General features: G+C 42.4%; 1 protein-coding gene across 1 annotated transcript in view; it reads left to right on the forward strand.

Annotated features, from left to right (window-relative positions):
• Positions 1 to 22,706, forward strand: part of MDH1B (malate dehydrogenase 1B) — a 194,541-nt gene extending 171,835 nt beyond the window's left edge. Inside the window, exons 9-10 of the mRNA XM_069615573.1 lie at positions 19,185 to 20,094; positions 22,377 to 22,706. Coding sequence (XP_069471674.1) covers positions 19,185 to 20,066 — 882 coding nt within the window. The 3' untranslated portion in view covers positions 20,067 to 20,094; positions 22,377 to 22,706. The remainder of the gene's footprint in view (positions 1 to 19,184; positions 20,095 to 22,376) is intronic.
• Positions 22,707 to 24,297: the final 1,591 nt, after the last annotated feature.

Raw genomic sequence — 24,297 nt, forward strand, 5'->3', positions numbered from 1 at the left:
TGTGACTGGGGAGAGGGGCTGGAAGGGAGACTGGAGGAGTTGAGAGTGAAGGAGAGGTAGATGTGACCAAATGAGTTCCTTTTTGGTATGAATTGGAAAGTTGTGCAGGTTGACCAGGAAGTGATCACGGAGAGTGGAGTCTAGATGTAGCTCATTAGACTTTGTCATGTGTTGTGCAGTCTCTGGCGCCATTACCAGAAGTTAAAGCCGGCCACTGAGTGTTATTACTTAAGTAATTTTACTGTATCATTGCTCTCTGTAACTTTATAGTTGCTGTTAAGATCTAGATGTCAGAATCCTGCATTCATGGCGGTATGCGTTATACAATATCAGTTAGCAAACAAATGACTTGCATTTGAAAATGTCTGCCAGAGAGCCCCTTGGACCTTCATTGCCCACTTGGCAGTGTTACAGAAGCATGGGGATAACCTGCCCTTTCTGCGTGATTTACAACCGAATGTTTTCCCTTGCTTCTTTTGAAAAGCTCAAATAAGTGGTCGGGGGAAAGGACATAAGAATGGTCTGTTCTGCCTTTTGAAAGAGTCACACCTCACAAACCTCTTTTGTATTTAAAAGTCATTTCATGAACTAAGTTGGAATATCACTCAAATTAACATCTAAGTAGTCCACTTTTAAAATTCCTAATGCTGGCATTGGACCCAAAAACAACTTAGAAACCCAGAGATCTGTTAATGTTTGTAACCTCGTCACCATTACATGTGTTTTAATGTTAATGTTAATGTTAAAGGATAGTTGTACCACGCACTATCACCACCGAAGTGGTCCCCTGGTGCTCTGGCGGCTCTGAAAAGAAAGAGGGAAGGGGAGGGCGAGTTAGTGGGGATAAGCTGGAAAAGTGCAAGAGAGCAGTGATGTGCTGTTGGCAGCCTCAGCCCGGTGGGTCAGTTGGCTGGGCTTGGGGTGTTTTACAGTCCGTAGTCGTCGTGTGCTGTTGTGCGAGTCTATGTGTGGTTTGTTTTATTGTTGCAGTGTAGTGAAGTTTGTGCGGATTGTTGTGTTGTAGGCTTGTGGTTGTGTTTGGTTAGAGTATGAGAGGTGTATGCAGAGGGGTGAAATTGTGCAGAGGGGTGAAATTGTTAGTGCTTTGGTTAATTGGCATTGCTGTCCTTGTAATTATTTCTAGATGTGATGCTTGCTATCATTCACTATTCCATCTCAGTATGGCATTTGCTAATCTTCAATATCCTATCTATATCTGAGGCAGGCTAGTGATCACGATTCAATCTAAGTGAGGCCTTTGGTAACATTCACAGTTTCATTTGTGTGGCACATGCTTAACTTCATATTTCTATCTAGATGCGACGCAGGCTAAAGCTAAGAATTCTGTCTAAGTGTGGCAAATGCTAAAATTCATAATCCTATCTAGATGTGCACATATTGCTTGCTGTATAGGTGCATGGTTACAGGCATCTTTGCATCTGGTATTCAACCCAATTAGGTTTACAGAATTCAAACCAGTGGGTTGCAGCTTCCACACACACACACCGCTATCCCACACCACTGCCCTGAAAGAGGCACAATAATTACTGAGCTGCTTGTTAGGTGCAGGCCATTACATGGTTATCCCAGCCTGGCTTTCTGTGTCTTTCATATCTTGGAATTGATACAAAATGTACCATTGAGTTGTTTAATATGAATTGTAATCATTCAAGTAGCGAAAGGAAATCTCATGTTTGATGAGGGTTCCTTATCTTCCTATTCTTTTTTAGAGTATTTATTGATCTTGGTCCTACCTTCAGGAAGTAACTGAGTGTTTGACAGTGATTGGGCGGGGGAGTACAAAGTGAGGAAACTAGATACACGAGCATAGTGGGGGAGGAGAAGGGCGGGCAATTTGGCAGCAATAGATCTACCAGCAACTAGGGCAGAAGGCAGGGGGATCAGATTGCCCAGTTTCAGATTAGGTGCGGAGTGGAGTGTGTGGAACTAGGTTTTAGAGAGGAGCCATTCTTTGATGAAGAGGTTCTTGAGCTCCTTCCTGTCAATTTAGACGTGAAGGAGTGAGTCTCTTGTTGATAGGGAGAAGGTTCCTCAGTCTGGGGGTGCTGACATAGAAGGCCTGTTTACTGGTTCTTTCTTTCCTGCACCGGCGAAGTTAAAGTCTGTGCATGTCTTTACTTTCTAGTGAAGGGAATTTGCCCTTTAGCTCCTAAAATGTTTGTGCTGCTAGCTAAGTGCTACCGATGTAAGACGTTAATATAGAGCATGAAAGGGCCATCAGTATTAGGACCAGAAGGGATGAAAACATATAGCTAATGCCTCTGTCTCCAAGTTTGCCACACGTGAACCTGTTAGAACATGATTTCATTATGTTTAGCTCTCATTTAGTGCTGCTGAACAATACTACCCTGTGAGTGGATACTTGGGATGAGCCTACTAATGCCATATTCCTGAAGTATATTCTGCTGCAGACATGTACTCGCTTTTGACTCCTCGATAATCTTTGAAACCATCAGGCCATAAATATTTAAAAAAATATGTAAATATGAATGTATCCCACCCTGAATCTAAAATATCTGAGAATAAATGTTAGTAATCACTTGATAATTCCTTTACGGTTGACATCTAAGTTACTTCAATCATCCAATTCAATTACTCATAGAAGTCTTGGAATAATTGAGCTGATTGGAAAGGGAAGACATGTTTTACTCACATGTGTTCTTTAATTCACATTGGTAGGGTGCATTTATACAAAAAAGGGGGTTTAAACTTGACAGTGATGTCTGTTTAACATTCAATAATAAACAAATCGTAATATAAGAAAACATTGAACAACTTAACTAACGAGAATTCAAATTTCAGAATGTACGTTATGGGTAAGTTTAAAAGAGGAAAACTTAAATGCAGTTCCCTTATTGTACACCCTATTGTGGGTGTCATAGAAGAATCCCTGTATCTTTCCCTGGCAATTGCTCTGTTTGGTAAAGAGGCAGGAATATATAAGGGTTCAAAAATGTCCTAGGGCTTCAATGTAGCCTGGTATCTGGGTCTTTATGGTTAAAGAATTCTTTGCCTGCGTGGGGCTTGGTCTCCAACCAAGCTCTTCACGTTTTGGCGGTCATAGACGTTTTGTTGGTCCGCCTTCATCAGGGCGTCTTATTCGAAGACCCTGTATGGATATGCAAAAAAACGAAATTATAGTTCCCCCATCTCTGTGGTAGTCAGAATGTATCCGAACTTAAGCAGTATGAATATAGCCTCAAATGCATCGGTTGCAAAATTACCTGCCGATACAGTGAACCCAAGTCTTGTGTCGTGTCCGGTCTGGAGTGCTAGGCCTTCCCTCCACCTCACGTGTGCTTGCTGCTGTTTATCATTATTTCAACAGTTGAGGTACACCTTTGCCTGGGGCCCTTTCCTAGTGATGTTGGCTCTGGTCCCTACAGGTATAGAACACAATGCCGGAAAAACTATTATTGGGGGGGACAGTAGGTGCGGAGAATTTCTTATGCAAAGTGGGGCACCATCTTGAAATGCATAGGGCCCTGATGGATTACCTGGGTGAGGCTCCAGGATCCTCATATCACGGAGTGGACCAGAACGAACTGATGGGGCATGCCAGGAGGTGAAGAAATCGTCTCCAGCCTTAATTGTTCCTATGGCGTACGGCTGCAAATGGTAAAAGAAACAAGGAAAAACCAATATGTAGGTATTATTTGCTGTAACATCTAATAGTGAAGTCACAGGGAATCAACACTGATCGTAGACAAATTTTACCTGCACACACGTGAACCTGTCAGAACATGATTTCATTATGTTTAGCTCGCATTTAGTGCTGCTTAACAATACTACCATGTGAGTGGATTCTTGGGATGAGCCTTCTAATGCCATATTCCTGAAGTATATTCTGCTGCAGACATGTATTCGCTTTTGACTCCTCACTAATCTTTGAAACCATCAGGCCATTAATATTTCAGAACCTACTACTGATATTCCTAAGAGGAAATGCCATTCTCCATCAATTTTGTTTGAATATTATTGTTTCACTCCTTGAGCCTGTTATGGGATCTTTTTCCCATTTGCTCCGCCTCCACCCTCTCGTCCTGCTCCTTGCAGGTCCATGCTATTTTATATAGGCTTTGCTTAGCCCCTTTGAGTTAAGTCATTTCTTCTTGGCCGGGTGCAGAAATATAAGATAAGAAAGTTCTCAAAGGCTTTCTGCCCTTCATTTCTGCTCTTGTAAATACAAAATGGGCGTCATGTGCAGATATTACCTTAAGTTTAGTAAAGACAATTGTGCTGAGGTAGTAGCAGATGAGGAGTCAGAACGCCATACTGCATTTGCATGTTAACCTTTCATGGAAATTCGTGGAGCAGATGAAAAATGAGAGGCACTGCCAGTGGGGCACTCAAAGAACAGACTCTTGAAAGGCAAAAACAACACTCCCCTCCCCCAGCAGTTTTTATGGTGAAATCTGTCACTTCGGTGGAGGGGCTACTGCAGAATGTAGACCAGTGCACAGGAGATACGGTCTTTCTTGGGGACCGGCGTGTGCCCTATAATGGCCGACTTAGGATAAAATGTGCGTTATGGTCACAAGAAAGGATGCCATCGGTTTTAGTTCCCAGCTAAGCTTGGTAGGGCAGTGGATTAAGGGGAACTGTCAGCAGATCAAGAGGTTCAGCAGAAGAGTAGTAGACATAAAAGGGTGTAGTAGAGTGCTCTTCACCCATTGTAATCCTGTCAGGTGGGCTTGCCCTGGCCATGCCAAAGTCACAGATGTGCTTGTAAATCCTACATAATAGTTAGATCCATCTCAAATGGTAGCCAAGACGTGCATCTGGGTCCATGCGATTTTTAGGGCAAGGTGCATTGCTCCAGCACGTCTGTGGTTGAGAAATGAAGTACTGGAATAAGTAATAAAGGAACAAGGCAAAGCTAACTCATGGGGTTAAGTATCTGTAGAAAGAAATAACATTTTGAAGATAACTTACGAAAGTGACTAATAAGTGGTGCTAAGTGACCCCAGAAAATAAGGAATCAAAATGATTGCCAAAAAAATAAAAAGCCACTACATCTACTGAAGTATGCCACTGCTTGGAAAGGCTTCCAGCCTCATCGTCCGGGAGTGGAGGCAAAATCACTCGATGTGACCGCCAAAGGGCAGGTCCAAGCCTAAGTGTTACCAGGTGGTGGCAATGCATTCACGCTTGTCTCATGTCTATGGTTGGACAAGGAAACAAGAGCACAATCAAAAAATAGAAGTGGCAGATCCTTAACAATGTCTTATTATGAGTTTGGCTGTAAATCGGTGGTAAATCTGCTGATTCATTACCAAACACATTTATTGTTACCGCCAGGTGGGGTAAGGTGGTGTACATCCACATTTCTGGCTTTAAGGGCATCTTTGTAGCTTTCACGCCCTGGCTGGGGGGCAGACATGGTGTTTAATGGCCCGCCAGCCTGAGCTTGAGCTGCGGGATGTTAAACGCCATGCCTGAGACAGGAGATGTGCTCAGCGTGAGCACATCCCCCATCGGAATGACAACACAATGTCAAAAAGCAAGTTCCGAAATGGCTGCCATCATCTGAAAAGGGGCATAGTCCCTTTTCTAGTTTTATGGCGGTGGCCATTTTTATTGATTTTTTTTTTCACCACAGGCGGTGAATGCACAATCGTGCCCGGCAAAGGCAGATTGTGATTGGTCAATCTGCCTTTGCAGGGTGCAAATGGCAGGTTTGGCATGGGCAGCAATTCTGTGTGGTAAATCTGCCAGTTATTGGAGGTAAAGTGCTGGAGGCTAATCCTCAATTTTACCTCCAAACTCCAAATTTGCTGCTACACTAAAAGTAGCAGTAAATTTGTTACAACCAAAAAGTGGTGGTAAGAGAATTACCACCACTTCTTTACCACATCACCAAACTCGTAATGAGGCCCAAAGTATTCTTCTGATATTGTAGTTAATAGGCTGTACTCTGCACCAATGCCTCTGGGGCAAGGTTCACATTAATGAAGTATTTTTTCATAAAAACTAAACGAAATCATAGGGAAAGGAATGCCCTATACAAAGTAAAAAGAAATAAAATGTCCAAGGTAACATAATTAATTAAAATAGGGATAAAAATAAACAAAGTATGTGTAAATAATGAGAGAAAAATACAGGGCTAGGCGCTCCCTGAATATAAAAAAAGCTAATTAAAAGCAACTTTATGTCCAAATTAGTCAGGCCACAGAGCAGAGGCACCGCATCTGCTGGGCCCTGCTAGAGGGGTCTTCTTTTACACCCGTCTCAATACAGTATTTTCTACACTACTGGGGTGGGTACTACAGAAGCTTTGTGGCTGCCACAGTGGTAAAAAAAATGTCATGTTCCCACCACAAAGCTGTCCTTGGCGCCAGCTTGCAGAAAGAACAACAGAATAGTGATGGCTGGTAGGTTTTGAAGGAATCACATCTTCTGCCGTTCCTGCGGGCAGATCGTCGTTTTTCATCCTGACATGACAGAAGATGAAAGACTGTGTTCAAATCAGGCCTGGTCCCATCCCAACAGGCGGAATCCAGCCCGAACTGCTAGGTTGCACCCCTTATTTTTTATTTTTTTTATTTCGTTGGTTGAAATTAATCAACCTTTCAAATATAAAACAATCATGAATAAAAATGTAAATAACAGCAGTTTGATAGATACAAAGCAAAATAACAAAACAAACTTCAAAGCAGATGCAACCATGACATAAGCAAATTGGCAAACAGCTAATAATGAAGAGAGTCTAATGCCAAACAATTCAAAAAATTAACAGTCGCTATTTGAATTGCGGTGCATGAAGAATTTAAAATTGCTGCCCAACACTCTCGCTGACCTAAGTGACCTAAATAATTACAATATTTTGAGAAGTGTATCTCTTGTTCACCACGGAGAGGAACACATTCCGTAATCAAATGAATAAGAGTTTCATGAGTGTCAGGTGCCATACAGAATCGACAAATGTTGCTTGCTATGGGAAGAAGTTTGCGTCTAACTTGTATGTCTCCTGTGGGGCATAAGTTAAATCTCAGACGTAGAATATCTAAACGGTATCTCGGAGTAGGCGATAGCAGCAAATAAGGAGCCACTATACGAAGTTTTTTATGAGGGAATCTTAAATCATCCCCATCTTTGTACTGAAGGCAAAGATCTCTTGTCAGAAGCCAATCAGATTGATAGATTTTAAGTTTGGCTCTGTCGGGATTTGTTAACAAAGTTTCAATTGAGAGTCCTGCAATTATCAAAATTTGGTAGGCTTTGGTTAACCATGTGTGCAAGAAGACATGTGTTACAGAGAACATATAGTCAGCTAGTAGTTTCAAAATAGAGGTATGAGTGGTAGAAAGCAGGCATTTCCTAAAGAGTGCACAAACACGCCAGTTATGAAGAGCTTGTAATTAAACAAGGCCCATCTCAAACCTAATCCATGGACAAGGAGTACACGTGTAACACATTTTTCCAAAATTTGGCCTCCCAAAGTGTGAAGAACGATGATAAATCGACATGAAGGGTTTCCAAACCATATAGTAGAGACGGGGTAACTTTCAAGTTCCAAAATTGTAATGCTGGAGTGATGGAAAATTTGCCGTATTTAAACATTATAAGGGAGGCCTGCGAGATGGCAGTCTTCAATTTATTACCTATGTGAGCGATGTGACTAGAAGCGTGAGACTTGCCCTCGAAGATCATCCCAAGATAAGTATATTGAGAAACCACAGAAAGAGGGATGTGGTTGATGTGCCAAAGATGGGTAACGGGCCTGTGTTTTCGTGGACAAAAGGATACAATTTGAGTTTTGTTGGTGTTAACTCGTAATTTATTATGATCAATGTAATTATTGCACCCCTTAAGCACGAGACGACCAGCAAACGCACACATGTTTCAGCCTCGCAATTGTTTAACAGCACGCACAGAACGGCGTACCGGCATACGTACAGTGTGTTCAGACGCAGTGTCATCACATGCCAGATTGTTATCAATCCTGCGGCCAGCAAAGCAGGTGAACATCTTTGGATTGCACCGGCCACAGAAGCTTGTCTAACATCACCTGCTAACCCTTACTTTCCTCCTTCCTCTATGCTTTATTCCACTCTTCCCTCTTTGCACGCAGAGGTGTTGCTAGGAGGGGGCTAAGGGGGCTATAGCCCCTGGTCTTTTGGTTGTAGCCCCGGATAGAATCTCAGGAGCTACAACTAAAAGGCTAGCTAGCCCCCACTCCTGACAGTTCCGACATCAGCGTAGCCCTGGGTCTTTTCCAGACCTAGCAACACCCCTGTTTGCACCAATCCTAGTAGCAGTTCAGGCCAAGAACTGCTTTGTGTTTCCATTGTTTAGCCTGAAAAGTTGTTGTTCATGTTCACACTTTTATGATTCATTGGAAGCCTTTCCTTCTCGCATCCACTTAGATTCTATCTCCCCCCTTTTATTTTCTCTTTAGAGCACGTTTGGTAGGTCTTTTGGACTCTTATGCATTCTCTCAATCGAATTATTTAATTAAATGGAATATTAATATTTGAACAAGTGTTGATAAAATGACAAACATGTTTCAAAAGTAATGGAGCTTTATATATTAAGCTTTTAGTGCTTTAAGTTTTTTGTATACACCCTGCTCTTCACTAGACTGTTTTAATGCCTCGTCGCTTTATAGCTGTTTAGAGGACTTGCTTGAAAAGACACCATCCTGTTCATTAGAGTCCTTTAAGTGTTGTTTTACACCCTGCTCGTCACTAGAGTGTATATATATATATTAGAGGGGTATATTGATATTATCATCTCGGCATGTTATACCAGGAAGCTAATCAGCTTTTTTTTCATTTGAGAAACAACATGTTTGCCGTTTCTCGCCTTGAAAACTCCTACAATCTAGGATGGCCACCATGGAAGAGGGAGAAGGGAACTACACGTAGTCCCTTCTCCCTTTCCATGGCTGTCATTGCTGCACGGGGTTTATTGCTATTCGCATCCCATCATGTTATACTGGGATGGTAATCGTTTACTTTTTCAAGTTGTGAAACAGCGTGTTTGCCGTTTCTCAGCTTGAAAAATGCTACAATCTAAGATGGCCACCATGGAAGAGGGAGAAGGGAATTACATGTAGTCTATTCTCCCTTTCCATAGTGGCACTTGCCGCGGCAGGAATGCGCCTGTAACACTGAGTGTTCTGGTCGGTGGCGAGGGACAAGGGAGCACCAAGTAAGTGGGGATGGGGGTGGATTAGAGATGTGGAAATGGGGCTGGGGGAAAAAGGACGTGGGGGAGCATAGGGGCACACTTAACTAAGTCTTGTAGGCGAAGATAGCAGCCTCCCGGTCAGAGGAGCAATATGGTAAAGCCCCCGTTCTGAGTCTCCCGATTGACTAGGAGGTCACCCCACTCTCCTGCTGCTAATAGATATTATTTCCCTGCATGCAAGTTATTTTTTTATTATTCCTACTGCAATCCTGTCATCTCAAAAACGTTTTTAAATCTCTTAGAGCACCTGGGGGCACCACATATGTATCACAGAACGCGATTCACAAAGATCTGTCAGTGCAGAAGCGCAAGACCTCTTTACCAGCACCTCTACTCCACAGTTGTCACCTTTCAAGTCTTCTTTTCACAAATGGAGCTTGCAAAATCAAGGAGGGGCTGGTTATAGGAGCAGGTGACTGGCAGCCAAACCCTGCATACACATTCAAGTGTTGAGTACCTTTCTGAGAACTGACAATTCTTGCACCACTGATCCCACATGGGTGGGGCACAGGGTCTGCCCCCTACCCTCGTTGGGTGGTCAGTAATCACATTTGCAGATGTCTCTCACTGCCAATGCAGTTTTTGTATCTTCACAGTCATCTGGAAGGTGAAACTGTAAACACAACCATTAAAACTCTTGTGTGAAGCTAGAGCATTTCTAGATTGGTCTGGTATGGTCTAAAAGGACCCCTGTTGGAATTGCACTTTCACCTGCTCCTGGCCTCCAAAGTAGATCAAAACGCATCCCATTGTAAACTACTGTGATGCCCTTTGTACTGTGACAGACGGACCCACTCCTACTCGTATTCTGTGTTTGAACTAATTTACAAAAGGGAATTTGTACGCTGAAACGTTTTTTGTTGTTTTTTGTCTGACCGCATAATGCAGGTGCTCTGTCCTCTTGATTGTGCGCAGGGCAAACGTAGATGAGGAAAAAAAAGTCACTTGGGCCCATGGCGTTGCACAGACTAGAAGTGACAACACCAAAACACATATATCACTCTGCCATGCTGGTTTTCCAAGTTTGTTTCCTGGTGCCAGAAAAGTGGCATTCAGAACCATTTATGGTTTTTCACAAAATATGCCATTATTAATTTGCTTTTTCTGTTTCGGTGCTCTTGTAAGCAAGCAGCCCCGGGGGTTTAAATACTGTACTAAATGTGATTCCCTTGTATCTGAAGCAGACATCCATGATCGCAGTTTTCAGTGTTTATGAACCCATCAGGACAGAAGCCATTGTGATCATTATTGTGGTATGTCATCCACTGTCAGCCATTATAGAGAGACAAAGAAGTGGCCGGTTCAATAGACGTGGTCATCGATCCCGTCACCATGCATGGCTACCTCACAGTTGGAGGCAATTTACGTCATTTCTTTGAGGGACAAGACTCCTACCAGAGATCATCATTGCATCTAACTTCAAAAGCAGAAAACTTGCACAGTGGAAGGAGTCAAGATATTCCAAATGTCACCTGGAGAAGAAATGCAAACATAAAGATTGTGTTCTCTCTTTTTTTCTGGAAGATTGTTAGCAGACCGTAGTTTGTCCATGGATTTTTCTATTTTTTTGGCATCTTGGATACTACCCATGATGCACCGATGTTGCAGATCAGATCCCTGCAGTTTTCTATCTGGGCTTGGTAGTCTCAACTCTTGAATAGAGTGACAGATACAGATCTGTGTATTTGCTGCAAACCTGGTTGCTACAATGATTTTCTTTTCTTCCCCAAATGTTTATTCTTCTTTTAGACTTCTTCCCCTTGTGTTTATGGGGGGCATCCTGTCTAACTCCTTTTGACTGACAGTTCCCACTATCTCCAATTAACCCTCCCCTTTAGAGCATCTGATTTTAGGCACACTTTCAATATAAATGGATTATGAAATTTATTTTCATAGTCTGGCAGATATTGTTTCTTTGTATACCCTTTTTATGGTGAAATTGTGTATTCACAGCACGAGCATTGACTGCTTTACAGCAGTCAGCCCTGTATTATCCCTGGTGGGCAATGACGTACATTATACTGGGGGAATAGTCTTTCAGGATGGCAGATCTCTGTGTGCAGTTAGCCATCAATGGGCAACTTTCCAAGTGGGGCAATTACATGGTACATCTATTAGTACCCAGCGATGGCGTGGATTGGACCTCACAGCTAATGAGGAGGCTCAGAACGGGGGCACCACCACATGAGACAGCCCCCGCTCCAAGCCTCCTTGGAGCTGGAGCCCACCGGCTACCACTGCTGGATAACAGGTAAGTGTGCGCTTCCCCCAACTCCCTTTTCACATCTCCCCCCCACCCCAACCCATTTACCTGGCGCTGCTTTGACCCTCGCCGGCACCGGTATCACTATTGTTCCTGGCACATCACCGACCTGGCAATGGCCACTATGGAAAGTGAGAAGGGACTATGTGTAATTGCCTTCTCCCCAATCCATGGTGGCCATCTTGTTTTGTAGTTTATTTTCTAGTTTATTACAAACTTTTAAAAAGAGGAACAATATCCTTTTTCACATTTTACCTTACATAGTTCATTCACTTTCATTCATCAATTAGAACTACAATTCATCCTTCAGCATAGATCTTTAAGTTAAAAAAGAGAAATATGAACTTTGCTCAGTCCTGCTCATTGCTCAAAAATTAATCTCTGTGACATCATTTAGCAGCATATAATTTACATGTTCTAGATAGAACAATGCATGCGTCAATTTTTTGTTAGTTCCATCAGAGAGCGTCGACCACTAGTCTTCCCCACACATGGATGGTTTTGCTTGGATATAAGCACCCAAGTATCTTGTTCTCAGAGCTTTAAGTGCCGGACAGTATAGAGTTAGATGTTTTAACGTTTCATCCGCACTATTGCATAGTCTGCACTTCATATCTACCAGCAGATTTTGTTTCCACAGACTTTGCACTTCTTTAGTTTCAAACAAATTGAGCCGAAATGTCATGAATGTGGCTCTTAGTTTTCGACTTGGAGACTTCTCTAAGTAGCTTGGGAGCTTATTCAAGGCCTTTGTTTCTGATGCCACATGTTTCATCAATCCATGGCTTAATCTCTGACCTACCGTATTTTACCCAGTCGTGTAACCACAGTTCCTTTTTAACTGTGTTTGGGTTATCCTGAAGTGTGATGTTCTCACTATTGATCTTCACCAGGAGGTTTTCACACCGATCCACCCATTGCTGTAAGATCATTTCTCTCGGGTTACATCTTGGATTGTGGAGAATTTCAAATTGTGGTAGCCCATCTTTGGCAATAATTTTTCTGTAAAGCGAAAGCATGTTCTATGCGACTCTCGCATGTATGGAAGTGAGCCCCAGCTCATACCGAAGGCACGCCTTGGGGAACTCCCTTTCGGAGCCGCAACACTCTTCGGCAGAATGTATTTTCGAAAAGTGTCCACAATGAGTGTGAGCTGCCCAATGCACATTCTGCTCCGTAAATCAGGGCTGGTACAGCTTTCTGCTTGTAGAAATCGACTGCTGGCTTTACAGAGAATTGCCATATTTCATATTTGTTGCCAAACCTTGGCTTGAAAGTTGTTTACATTTTGGTTTTGCCTTTTGCACCCAAGGGGCGTCATTAATGCTACTGTTGACCCACATGCCAAGATATTGTGTTTGGTCCACGCATCTTAGGGGTTCTTTCCCCAAGTACCACTGAGGATTCTTTTTAGATGTTCTTTTTTTTCCTCTTAAGTTTTGCAGTATTACGATTTCTGATTTTATAGGATTTATCACAAGGTCGTTTGCGTCGACGTATTTTACAGCACAGACAGTTTTCGTTGCAGGCCAATGGGAGTAATCTCCAACAGAACCAGACTATAGGCATCCACCCAAGATGCTTCCCATTGATCTTCAGAGGGAACGCGGCCACTTCACCACTTCACCCATGGTTACGCCGATGTCCAGTATGAACAGATTAAACAAAATTGCAGCCAGCGGACAGCCCTGTTTAACGCCGCTATAGGTCTTGATAGGGGCGGATAGCGTACCAGCTTTATCGAGGCGAATTTGTATGTTTCTGAATGCATCTTTTTAAGTGCTCCGATCAAACTTGCTGGACACTTCCATTTTGTTAATTTTGACCACAGCAATGCCCTGTTCACGCTATCAACGGTGTGGGCCAAGTCAATGAATTCTAAATAGATTTTCTTATCTTGCCGAATTGCCTCCATCTTCAGCAGATTGATTATAAGCAAATTCAGACCACAGCCCATGCCTTTAACAAACCCAGATTGCCTTGGGTCGAAGGTACAAGAGGATTTAACCCAAGGTGTCAGATGATGTTGAAGTTCTGTAGCAAAAATGTTGCCAACAACATCGAGGAGCGCAATCGGGCGGTATTTTTTTGGCTCTGATCTTTGACCTTTTTTTAAAAATAGGAACCACGATTGCACTCCTCCAGGACTCTGGAATACAGCAATCATTCAAAATCCAACTGAAAAGTACACTGAAAAAACAGGCCCACTGCTCAAGGTTTTGGTTAGGCATATAGTTAATGAGTCCGTCAGGACCTGGGGGTCGAGAAGAACTGACTTTACTAATGTTCGTGAAGATGTGTTCTCTATTCGAATTTGCCATCTCGTCATAATCTGAGTTTCTGGATCTTCTGTCGCGCCATGCTTGGCAAAAAGCGTGTTATAGTGCTGTATCCACTGGGATTCTGAGACCATGTTGCACATTATAGCTTGTTGAGTCATAGATGTATCATTTAAAAGCTTCCAAAAATCTCTTGAATTTTTGTGCAACAAGGTACTCATCATGGCCTGTTGGTTCAGTGTATATCTGTGAGATGTTAACCAATTTTTGTACCTCTGTTTGACCTTTTTTTTTATCTCTTTTTGCTTATACATAGAGCCACTTTTCATGATATATCTTATTGATTTCCAGAGTTCCCTTTTTTTGATTAGAACTTCAAGGTCATAAACATGTTGTTTTAAAAAAAAAGAAATGTGATGTGCTTGAGGTACTCTCTTTGTATTGGTCTAACAGGCAGCAATACTCAATTTTCTCTCATTGTTGATCCTACTCATGTCGTTTTGCAATGAACTTGTGATATGGTCCACTTTTTTTGAGTCTAACTGTAATCTATTCCTACAGGGCTCTGTGGTTATTGCATGCAGCCAATTATGTATGCAACTATTTGTAGATCCCTGAAGAGTGATTCTTACAAGTGTCACTCTGGTCCATATGAATTACATGAAGTGAGGCAGTTCTCTGCACAATTCGATCTGACACAAAGAAATAATCCAGAATGGAGGCTTGTTGATACCTTTCCCAAGTGGCTCGTGGCGGGATATCACCACTCGTGTTTCCATTTAGCAGTGATAAATTCCTTGCCTCCTTTCTTCTAGTTATCTTATTGCCACCTAGGTGTTACTTTTGGCACTTCTTGTTTTGAGCTTTCCACGTGCGTTGCTGTGTATGCAATCTATATTTAAGTCACCACATATTATGATGTTAGAACAGGGTTCCATTGATTTGATGTTATCGATAATCTCAGACATTTGATCAATGAACCGGAAGGTACCAACGGCAAGGTGCTGCCAATACACATTTAAGATATGGATTTTTTTTTTCCAACACTTTCTTATTGAGCTGGTAATTTGATCGTGGTCATTTGTATATAGGGAGAGACGTTTTTTATACTAAGGACCCGGCTTTCACTCACTCTCTTGACCAACGTCAGCAAACCATCCATTGGGCAACCTTTTGTTGTTTTTATTGGCAGATTTATATTGATCTCATAACCTTCCACCATCGGCACCTCCACCAACCAGGTTTCTTGGAGGCACAACATGTCAATCGTCATCAAATCACAGGAAATGTTATTGAACATGTGTGAATGCCCCCTTGTATTCCAGGAGTAGTATGTGGTTTCTTTGAGCGTTATTTGGCGTTAACTATAGTTACATCCACCAAGCGCACCAGTAATCCAGCTCCAATTCTCTTTTTTTTCCTCTACAGACCGTAACTCAATTTTTTTTTATTGTTTACTTCACTTTCTTTGTTGGTACAAGCATAAGTGATCCTTACCTGCTCGTCCATTGGTAAGGTAGGTTTTTTGTAATTTGAGAAACAGTGAATGTCGTTTTTTCAACTAAAAAACCCACTATTACTACCCCTGCACAAAATGCAGCGGTACTAATGGCTATATTATCCTTGCAGGGGGGGCATTGCGAGGGCAGGTAATGCCCCGGACTATGGTTCATTAGCCCGGCAATACCCCCTTCCTCTGGTAATATTGCTTAAAAATTAATAAGCAATAATAAGTCATACAGAAGGTGTTTGCTTTTTAATCAATTCAATAGTAGGCATGAACTCCATATTATTACATTGGATAATAGAATTCGATAAAATCTCTCAATTACTTCTGATGAACCGGGTAAGTCCCTGGCTGGGGGACTGAGACAATAGTGCACAAAGGCTCCTTGAAACTCAAGGAGAGACCCGGGCATTCTTGTAGGAAAACATCCTTTTAAAACGTCAATTACTTTTCAATAATATTCTCACTAATATAATGTTGAGTATAAGTTGTTTCTTTAATTTGTGTCATAGGAGAACATGATATTGTGTTCAAAAACATTAATTCAAAGTTCCCGGAACATTGAACAAAAGATGTCTGTATACATTTTTAGCACTTTCCAGATATATTGACGAAACACATTTTGCTCCCTACAGCTTCAATTTTAAAAAGATTGACAGAATCCATGATTTAAGACTAGATTAGTAGACAGCTGTCTATTAGGTCTTCAAAAAACTTCTCTTGACTTCACTACGCGTTTCGGAAAAAGACTCCTTCCTCAGGTGATCATGTGCTGTTTTCCTGTACCAACAAGAAGAGTAGTGTATCTATGTTTCTGTATTTAAACAAATCAATCTCTACCAAGGCATACAAAAGTGGTCACTAACCTTAGTTTACTGATGTAGCTCTCTACCGGCAAAAATGTCTTGTGTGGTCTATAAAAATTCAATAACAAATGCCTGCAGTTTCCTTCTAAATCATATCCAACTTAGTGTGAATAGAAAGACCATAAACTACATGGCTTACCAGATAAATCGTGTGGGTCAGTTAATCAATATAAACTCCAAGACCAAAAACTGTCCCTTCTCAGGCCCTAGAAAGTCTGTAAGAAAAAACCAAGAACATTCCTTGAGTCATCAAATTAATTGTGTTAAGTAACCAAATCGAACGGGACTCCTGATGTGATTCTATATATTCTGTGTTCTTTTCTCGAACCACAGGGCACGAACAGCTTGGAAAACCAGACTCCTTGCCCCCCAAACCCCGTGCTCATGATATACTCTTCCTGTTAATCATGTGATTTAGGACCATGCACGTCGCATAGTGTCATGTAGTGAATTAAATGGATTAAACTCACTATGATATTAAAGTGTTTCATATATTTCTTCTCATATAGATGTTGCAAAAACCTCTGTTTAACCATAGCCCGGGGTATTACCTGCCCTGGTAATGCCCCCTCCCCTGCAAGGGTAATATTGCTATTAGTACCCCGGCATGTTGTACCCAGGTATTAATACTGGTTTTTTTTTTTGAGAAACAACATATTTACAGTTTCTCAAAAAATGCGTTTGTTAAATATATCTGTGAAGTGCTAAACAACATTTATGCAGACATCTTTTGTTCAATGTTCAGGGAATTTTGAATGAATGTTTTTGAACACAATATAATGATCTCGTATGACACAAATTAAAGCTACAATTTATACTCAACATCATATTGTTTAGTGAGAAAATTATTGAAAAGTAATTCAAGTAGTAAAATGTTTTCCTACAAGGGTGCCCGGGTCTCTCCTTGAGTTTCAAGGAGCCTTTCTGTGCTTTTTAATCCAGCCATAAGGGTTTTCTCAGAGGGGAAAACAATTGTTGGCAAATTACAGCTCTGGCAAGATTACCCCTCAACTGGGCAATACCACAAGTGGTATGGCAATTACAAATTACCTTCATGTATCAATACCACCAGTGATAAAATAATACAGCCAGTGAAACACATTTTCTTGCATTTCTAAAAGCTACAGGTCTCTAGGTCTCTAGGCCTTCTGGCTTGCAGGACTTACCCGCAGTAATACACTGAGGTAACTCAGAATCCGAAGACAGACAACTCATTGTGGTTCTGACTAAGTAATTGCTTTATTGTATTTTGAAGGCCCTATACTAATCCCTATAACTTGGATCGCTGTGCTAAGAAAAGGAAAAGGGTGCGCATCAGGATTTGATTAACACAAAGTCTGTGTGCCGTCTGGAAGAAAACGTAATCTAGCCAGATCCTAATTCTACCGCTTATGAAGAAAAAAGAACCTAATTAAATACAAAAGTCACTTGTGGCCTTTTTCCCAAGTAGTATATCTCTGGCTGGTTTCTGATCTACTCTCAAAGTTCTCAGGAGTAGAGAAGGCGTCTTGCCCTGAATAGACCAAGTTTGTCACTAGCCAATGTCTCTGGGCCTCTTGCTTCAATCCATGGTTCCAATCAAATAGTTCAACAAGTTCTTTTGGGCTTCCTGCCTGTTTGTTAAAGAAATAGTCCATGTCTCTAGGCCTCCTGGCCTGATATTTACTGTCACTGTTCTATGAGAAAAAGTCCTTACAAAAGTTCTTGAGGAGCCGGTCTTGTCCAGCCTTTTTGCTCCTGCCCCTCCCTGGGGTTCGGGATGTACAGCCCCTCCCGGACTTGGCATCTGGGCCCTCGGGATTCTCGTCCCAACCTGGGCTCTCTGGTTTTGCACCCCCTCGTGTGGGGTATTGTTTTTCTCAGCTCTGCTTGGTCTATTTTGTCTCTCTGTCTCTTCCAGCTTCTCACCTGGGCTTGGTTCATCTGGGGCCTTGCCCCAAATCAGATTCTCTGTTACTTGAGCCCCCTTGAGCTGGTCGGATTCTCACCCATGATTGTTGTATGTGGGGCCTTGTCCGAGTTCAGGTTCTCTGGTACTTCAACCCTGCTTCAGCTATTCGGATTCTTGCCTCTGCCTGGGTTATATGGGACCTCACCCAGTTCAGTCTGCATGTTCCTTTCATCATGTTAGGCTCGTTAGCCTTCTCACCCTGGGTTGGGGGTATTCATGCTCTTACCCCGGCGTGGGAAATTTCTGGTCTCACCCCTGCCTAGGGTATGTGTGGGCCTCCCCACCTTCCTTCCAGTCCCCTGATCAACCGCGTACCTGTAGACCTGCAGTTGCGTTCCTTGTGTAAGGCTGCAGCACAGCTTCGGTTCATCTGCTTTCATCCATGTCGCTGCGTGGTCTTCAGTGCTTCCCGTCGGTTCTTCGCAGGACTTCTTGCGATGGCTCAGTCCAGCATCGGTTGACCACAGTGCGTATGGTTGAATCTTGTCTCTCGTTGGTTAGGCCGAGATACTCCAGCTGCAGGCCTGCTCACGGGAAGCAGTGATCTGCATGTTCTATCACTGCTCTGCACTCCACACCATATGCATGGGACTGCCGCTTGATGCCGCCACGAAGGGGGCCCAGCCCTCCTCGACATCACGGCTCCACAGAAGGTTGTGCCTTTCTCCTGCTCGCTCTCTTGCTCCGGCCCTTGCTCCCACTCTTGCTCTCTCTTCGGGTGTTCTCACAGGTCCTTTATGTCTCCTACCTGACACAGATCATTCCATTGTCTCACACAGTGAGGGCAACATTATCGGGTCAGAAATCGCACCAGGTCTCACTCCTTAACCATTTCTATATTTGTCTGATTCAATCCTCATATAGCTATTAAAAACGTTGGCTATCTGGGGCAAGGTAAGATAAGACATATATGCATTTCTCAATTTGCTTTTAAAGGCTATTAATGAGGGCTATGTGGTGTGATGCTATTGCGTAGGCTGGATTTTTTTACTTTGCCGTATTATTCACATGGTTGAAAATGATAATGTGTGTCATTTACTTGGAATCTAATCTGAAATGTTGATGAGACGCTTGTGACATTGAAGTCATGCTTTGTTCACAGGAAAAGGATATTGCTGAACCGTTTCTACAAGAAAGTGACTCTTCAACTGACCAAACAAGTGACTTTCAGATTCAACAAGAAAATTGGCTTGTGGGTAAACGGGAGAGTGACTTGGCAGCTGCACAAGATAGTGGCTTGCCAACTCAGTCTAGCAGCTTTTTAGCAGACTGTGAAGATAGTTCTGTTCCAACCTCCCAGGAAAGTCTTCAAGCAACTCTTAAAGGACACGCCTTTAAACGAGAGAGTGGCTTGGCAGCTCCACGAGATAGTGGCTTGCCAACTCAGTCTAGCAGTTATTTAGCAGACTGCGAAGATAGTTCTGTTCCAACCTCCCAGGAAAATCTTCAAGCAACTCTTAAAGGACACGCCTTTCCAACTGAACAAGACATTATTCAAATACTTCCATATAAAGGCTCTCTAATACTTTCATACGAAGATGCTGTACCAACTCAAAATGAAAGCACCATACTAATGCAACAAGAAGGCACACTGCCAACTCAAAAAGAAAGTGTTCTACAAATGCAACAAGGTGCCTTACCTACTCAAAGAGAAAGTGTCCTGCCATTGCAACAAGAAGGTGCCATACCTACTCAAAGAGAAAGTGTCCTGCCAATGCAACAAGAAGGTGCCATACCTACTCAAAGTGAAAGTGTCCTGCCAAGGCAACAAGAAGGTGCCATACCTACTCAAAAAGAAAGCGCCCTACTAATTCAACAAGAAGACACCCTACCTACTCAAAAAGCAAGTGTGCCACCTACTCCAAAAGAAAGTGCTGCACCAACTAAACAAGCAAGCTCCATACAAACTGAACAAGCAGGCGCTCTGTCAAGTCAACAAGAGAGTTCCACACGAACGAATGAAGAAAATGACGCAGCAAGATAACAAGAAAGTTACTGAGTGACAGAAAAAGGTAACAATGATAGAAAATCGAGATAAAAAATGCACTACAATTAATAAGTCAGAGATTGAGGTCTCATTTATTGGGTCGAGTAATGGGCTGGATGTATGGAAACACATGAAGAAAAGCTCTGCATGTTTGTAACAATTTGGTCTTTAATGAGTCATGTGCCCGCAGATGCAGTGGGAACTATGTCCACTGCGTTTCCCCACTTCGACAGTTTGCAACAGATTTTGATGTGGATGGAGAGGCTGGGATCGCTATGGATACCACCTGCTTTTTTGCACCTGAAAGAAGCAGGTGGTATCCATAGGGATCCTTTGTATTGGAGGTCGCCCTATCTCTGCCGTAGATGCATAGCGGCAATGCAGGAAATCGGTCTTGCTGTGTCCTGAGGCCCAGAGGCTAGCCCGGGAAACACCCCCACAGCGGGACTCGGCCGGGAGACTGAATGGAGCCTCAACCAAAGCCTCACATACTGATAGTAGCTGTTTGATATATGTCTTGCAATTTCCTGACATTAGTTTGCTACAGTGAGGATTGTGACTAATGAAAAGAGCAGAGTCAAACTTCCATTACTCGCTCAAAAGGCTTTCCTGCTGAATCACTCTGAGACATGTGCCAAATTTAAAATTGTGGGGTTTCTTATGTTCCCACAATGCTCTTTGCTTTCCTGCAAATTCACCTGTCCCGACTTCTATGAAGAGATACTGTGTTGCTTGAGGTGGCTTGGGTCCCCCCCTCGTAATCCTCCAGCACGGCTCCTTTTTCCTCCAACCCCGCCCCGGGGGAGGATAGGGCCCCCTCAATTAATCTTTTCCATTTCAAGCACTGCATAGCTGCACAGTGGCAAGCCGTGGGCATTTGCCGTCGGGGGAGGAACATGGCACACAAACCTGGGATCCACCTGGATTCCTGTGCAATTTAGCTACATGGATCAAATCATGAAAATGCAGTGGAACAGACCCGCCAGATTAACCATAAGGAAGAAAATGAGGTGTGCATTTGGGAAAACTATTTGTCAATATGTCTAATCTGTTTTTAAATTTGAAATAAATCAGAGTACTGCCCTGAACTCCCACAAAATGTAAATGATTAGTATCGGAATCTATTGAAATGCGAGGGAAGACAAAAACATGTCAATAGCCAGAAAGCGCCCAGAATTCGTCATCAGCTAGAATCTTTTTTTTCTGTGCAGCTGACTTCGTTTAACTTTTTAAAGTTAGCTATGACACGGTTTGCGTAAAATAAATAATTCTTTCCGCTTTTCTATTTATGCATTTCTAAAGTTGTATTTCACTTTACAAACCGAGCATATGTCCGTGTGTCGGTGACTAATGAGATACCATGTCGTGACAGGGGCCACAGCTAAATGTGGCACGTGGCCCCTAGGATTCCTGACAACCAGAAACCTTTGGCTCAGCATTCTAGGTCAGATCCTGTTATGGGGAGCAACTCTCTTTGAATTCCCTTCGAATGGGCTTCAGAGACACAGTAAGTTAGTGATCAGCATTATAACCCCCCCCCCCCCCCCACCAAAGCTTCACCCCGCCTAAGATTTATTTCCTTTTCTGGTTAAAAGGGCAAAGTGGAAAAAAAAAACCGATCAATTAAGAACATGCCTTAACATAGTACAGTGACATGGCTCTGACTTTTCCCCTCCCTTGATCTTCTATGTGAACTAGGGCCTTTAACTTAAGCCATCATTGTTGTTTCACACCTATGAGGTCATTTGACCACTAATATGCAGTACCAAGAGGTATAAAACTTGGCATGCCAACCCAAACACAGCTAGGAACACGGTATTGTCACCCTTCAATAGATTCAATTTCCATCCGTGATCAAGTGCCGATCTCATTATGCGGTATAGATTGTGCCCATTTAAAGCTTGTTGACTACACAAGATTGTAGTGTGTGATGTGGTGGTATATTACTGCCAATCTTGAAAGCAAGAAGCAGCATATTTTAAATATCCATTTAAGGATACAAAAGTTAAACGTGCACATTGTGAATTAAACTACAACAAAATAAACTTACTATTATGATGAGAAACCAAACTTTATGATGAAAATGTCACACTACGCTTTGTGGCATCTAATAATTTTAAACCCTGGATGTGGCGGGGAAGATCACTTCCCAATCATCATGCTGGTAATTATCCAGTCAAACGATCATGCATTTCTCAAACCTTGAATTCTTTTATATATGTAAAAAGTGCCTGTTTTTCTGTACATCTAGTAACAGATAATAAATGCATTGTACATTAATAGTAACAGCTGTTTTGTGCCTTGCAGATTCTTGCAAAGTATCCAGTGCCTACGGTCATGCATGGAATTTACACGAGTCGAACATCTGAAATTACCAGAACAATGGTCCCTGGCATGAAGATTCTGGTCCATGAAAGACTTTTACATCCCACTCTCTGACGCTTAACACAAGACTATTTGTTTTATACATGCTATATAAAAAGAGATACACATGAATGTCTATTGATTAGATGTTATTTGCACCATTTTGTCTAAGATGTATTAGAGTTAATACATTCCCATGATCATATTGTGTTGATACCTTGGAGAGCAAATATGTGTTTATGAAATTATTAAAAGATGCTTGCTAAGGTGGAATTCCAACTTCTTATAATCAATGCATTTTAATTGTTAAAGCAGTAATTTCTTTAAAATGCCTACTTCACTTCTCGGGGGAAAAAAGCTTAAGGAAGATTACAGACCTCACACTAAGACATGCCTTTTGCTGTCGCGTGTCCCTTTAGGATCACCCCAGCCAACCAGAGCTCTGAGAACAAAGGGGACCCTCCCCAGCCCCCCATCCCCAGTTTAGCTTAGAGTAAGGTCTAGTGCTCTGCAATGCGATGGGGAAGATATCAGCCGCTGATTTAGAACCTAGAGGACGCATCCTCTCGTCTTGGTACACTGCCATTTTTGCTCTTGCAACAATTAGAATTATTTACTTGGGCTTAGAAGTGCATCCTACCCCCACCTCATTCGTCACAGTTCTGTTAACAACCTAAATACCTGTTTGACTTATGACCTCTCGAGCTCTGAAGCCTGTCCACGATGCTGCCCCTGATGCACATAATAGCCGGAGATGGAGAGACAGAAAGACGCCGGGCAGAGAGGCATAATGCATCACAGTACACAGTGCTGTTCATTAGCATCTCACTGAACCAAAGCCTCAGAGTCACGAAAGACTAACGTTGTAAAAAAGAAATATTTATTTACACATAAGTATTCCTCGTTGCACTCTCACTATCTCAACACAATGTTCCAACGTATTTGTTTGTTCTCAAATGACGGTCCAATTCCACATAAAATTCAAACACATTTGTTGAGAAACAAGTCTCTTCCTCTATAATCAAATCAGTAGTCATCAAAGTTCTAATCATGGGCTTCAAAATATGTGTCCAATACACAAAGCCCCACATGGGGTTTAACACAGATTTCTTGCTTCTGACAAAGACACAACACCCTGTCCAACCTGGTTCCTTCTGCTAAGGATAAGCAAAGTCAAATTATACAGCTCAATTCAAAACCACACTATGGTTACCAAACTAAAACAGACATTTAAATCAATAAAGCATTTCAATGTATATGATCTTCATATATAATGCAAATCACTCTATCAATCAAAAAGACCAGAATAGGAGCAGATTATGCCGGCAAGCAGAACCCATAGCAAAAATCACCCTGTCTCAGCAAGCCAGCCAGCCCGTGTAGGGGGGCTGCCATGGTATTTATAGGCTATATGGTGAAAAGTCTCTTACCATCAAAACAGCTGTCATCCGGTGGGCAGAACCACAGCTTCTATTCTAATGATTCTAACCTGTACAAAATGGAAGGTCCTTCCCCCATATATGTGATGTAGATACATATTTTGAAGGGTACCTCCCTTTTAGCAAGTCACCCGTAGCAAGTTACTTCTGAAGCTTCCTTGCCATTCTATCAATGTAGGACCTAAGTCAAGTGGGCCTCATTACAAGTTTGGTGATATCCTGCCGGTATATCCATCGGGATACCACCAAATGTTAATACCGTTACCAGCACTTGGTCTGCCGGAATTACCGGCAGATTACAAGTGCAGGTAAGGGAAGTTAATCCCCATTCCAAGTCCTATAGGGCTGCATGGAGGATTTGCTGGTATTACCGGCACCAGTAATACCGGCAGGTTTTGCTAGTGGGGTGACAGAATTACCTCCAG

Source organism: Ambystoma mexicanum, chromosome 9 (genome assembly GCF_040938575.1).
Source record: "Ambystoma mexicanum isolate Mex_15411 chromosome 9, UKY_AmexF1_1, whole genome shotgun sequence".
Lineage (NCBI taxonomy): Eukaryota > Metazoa > Chordata > Amphibia > Caudata > Ambystomatidae > Ambystoma > Ambystoma mexicanum.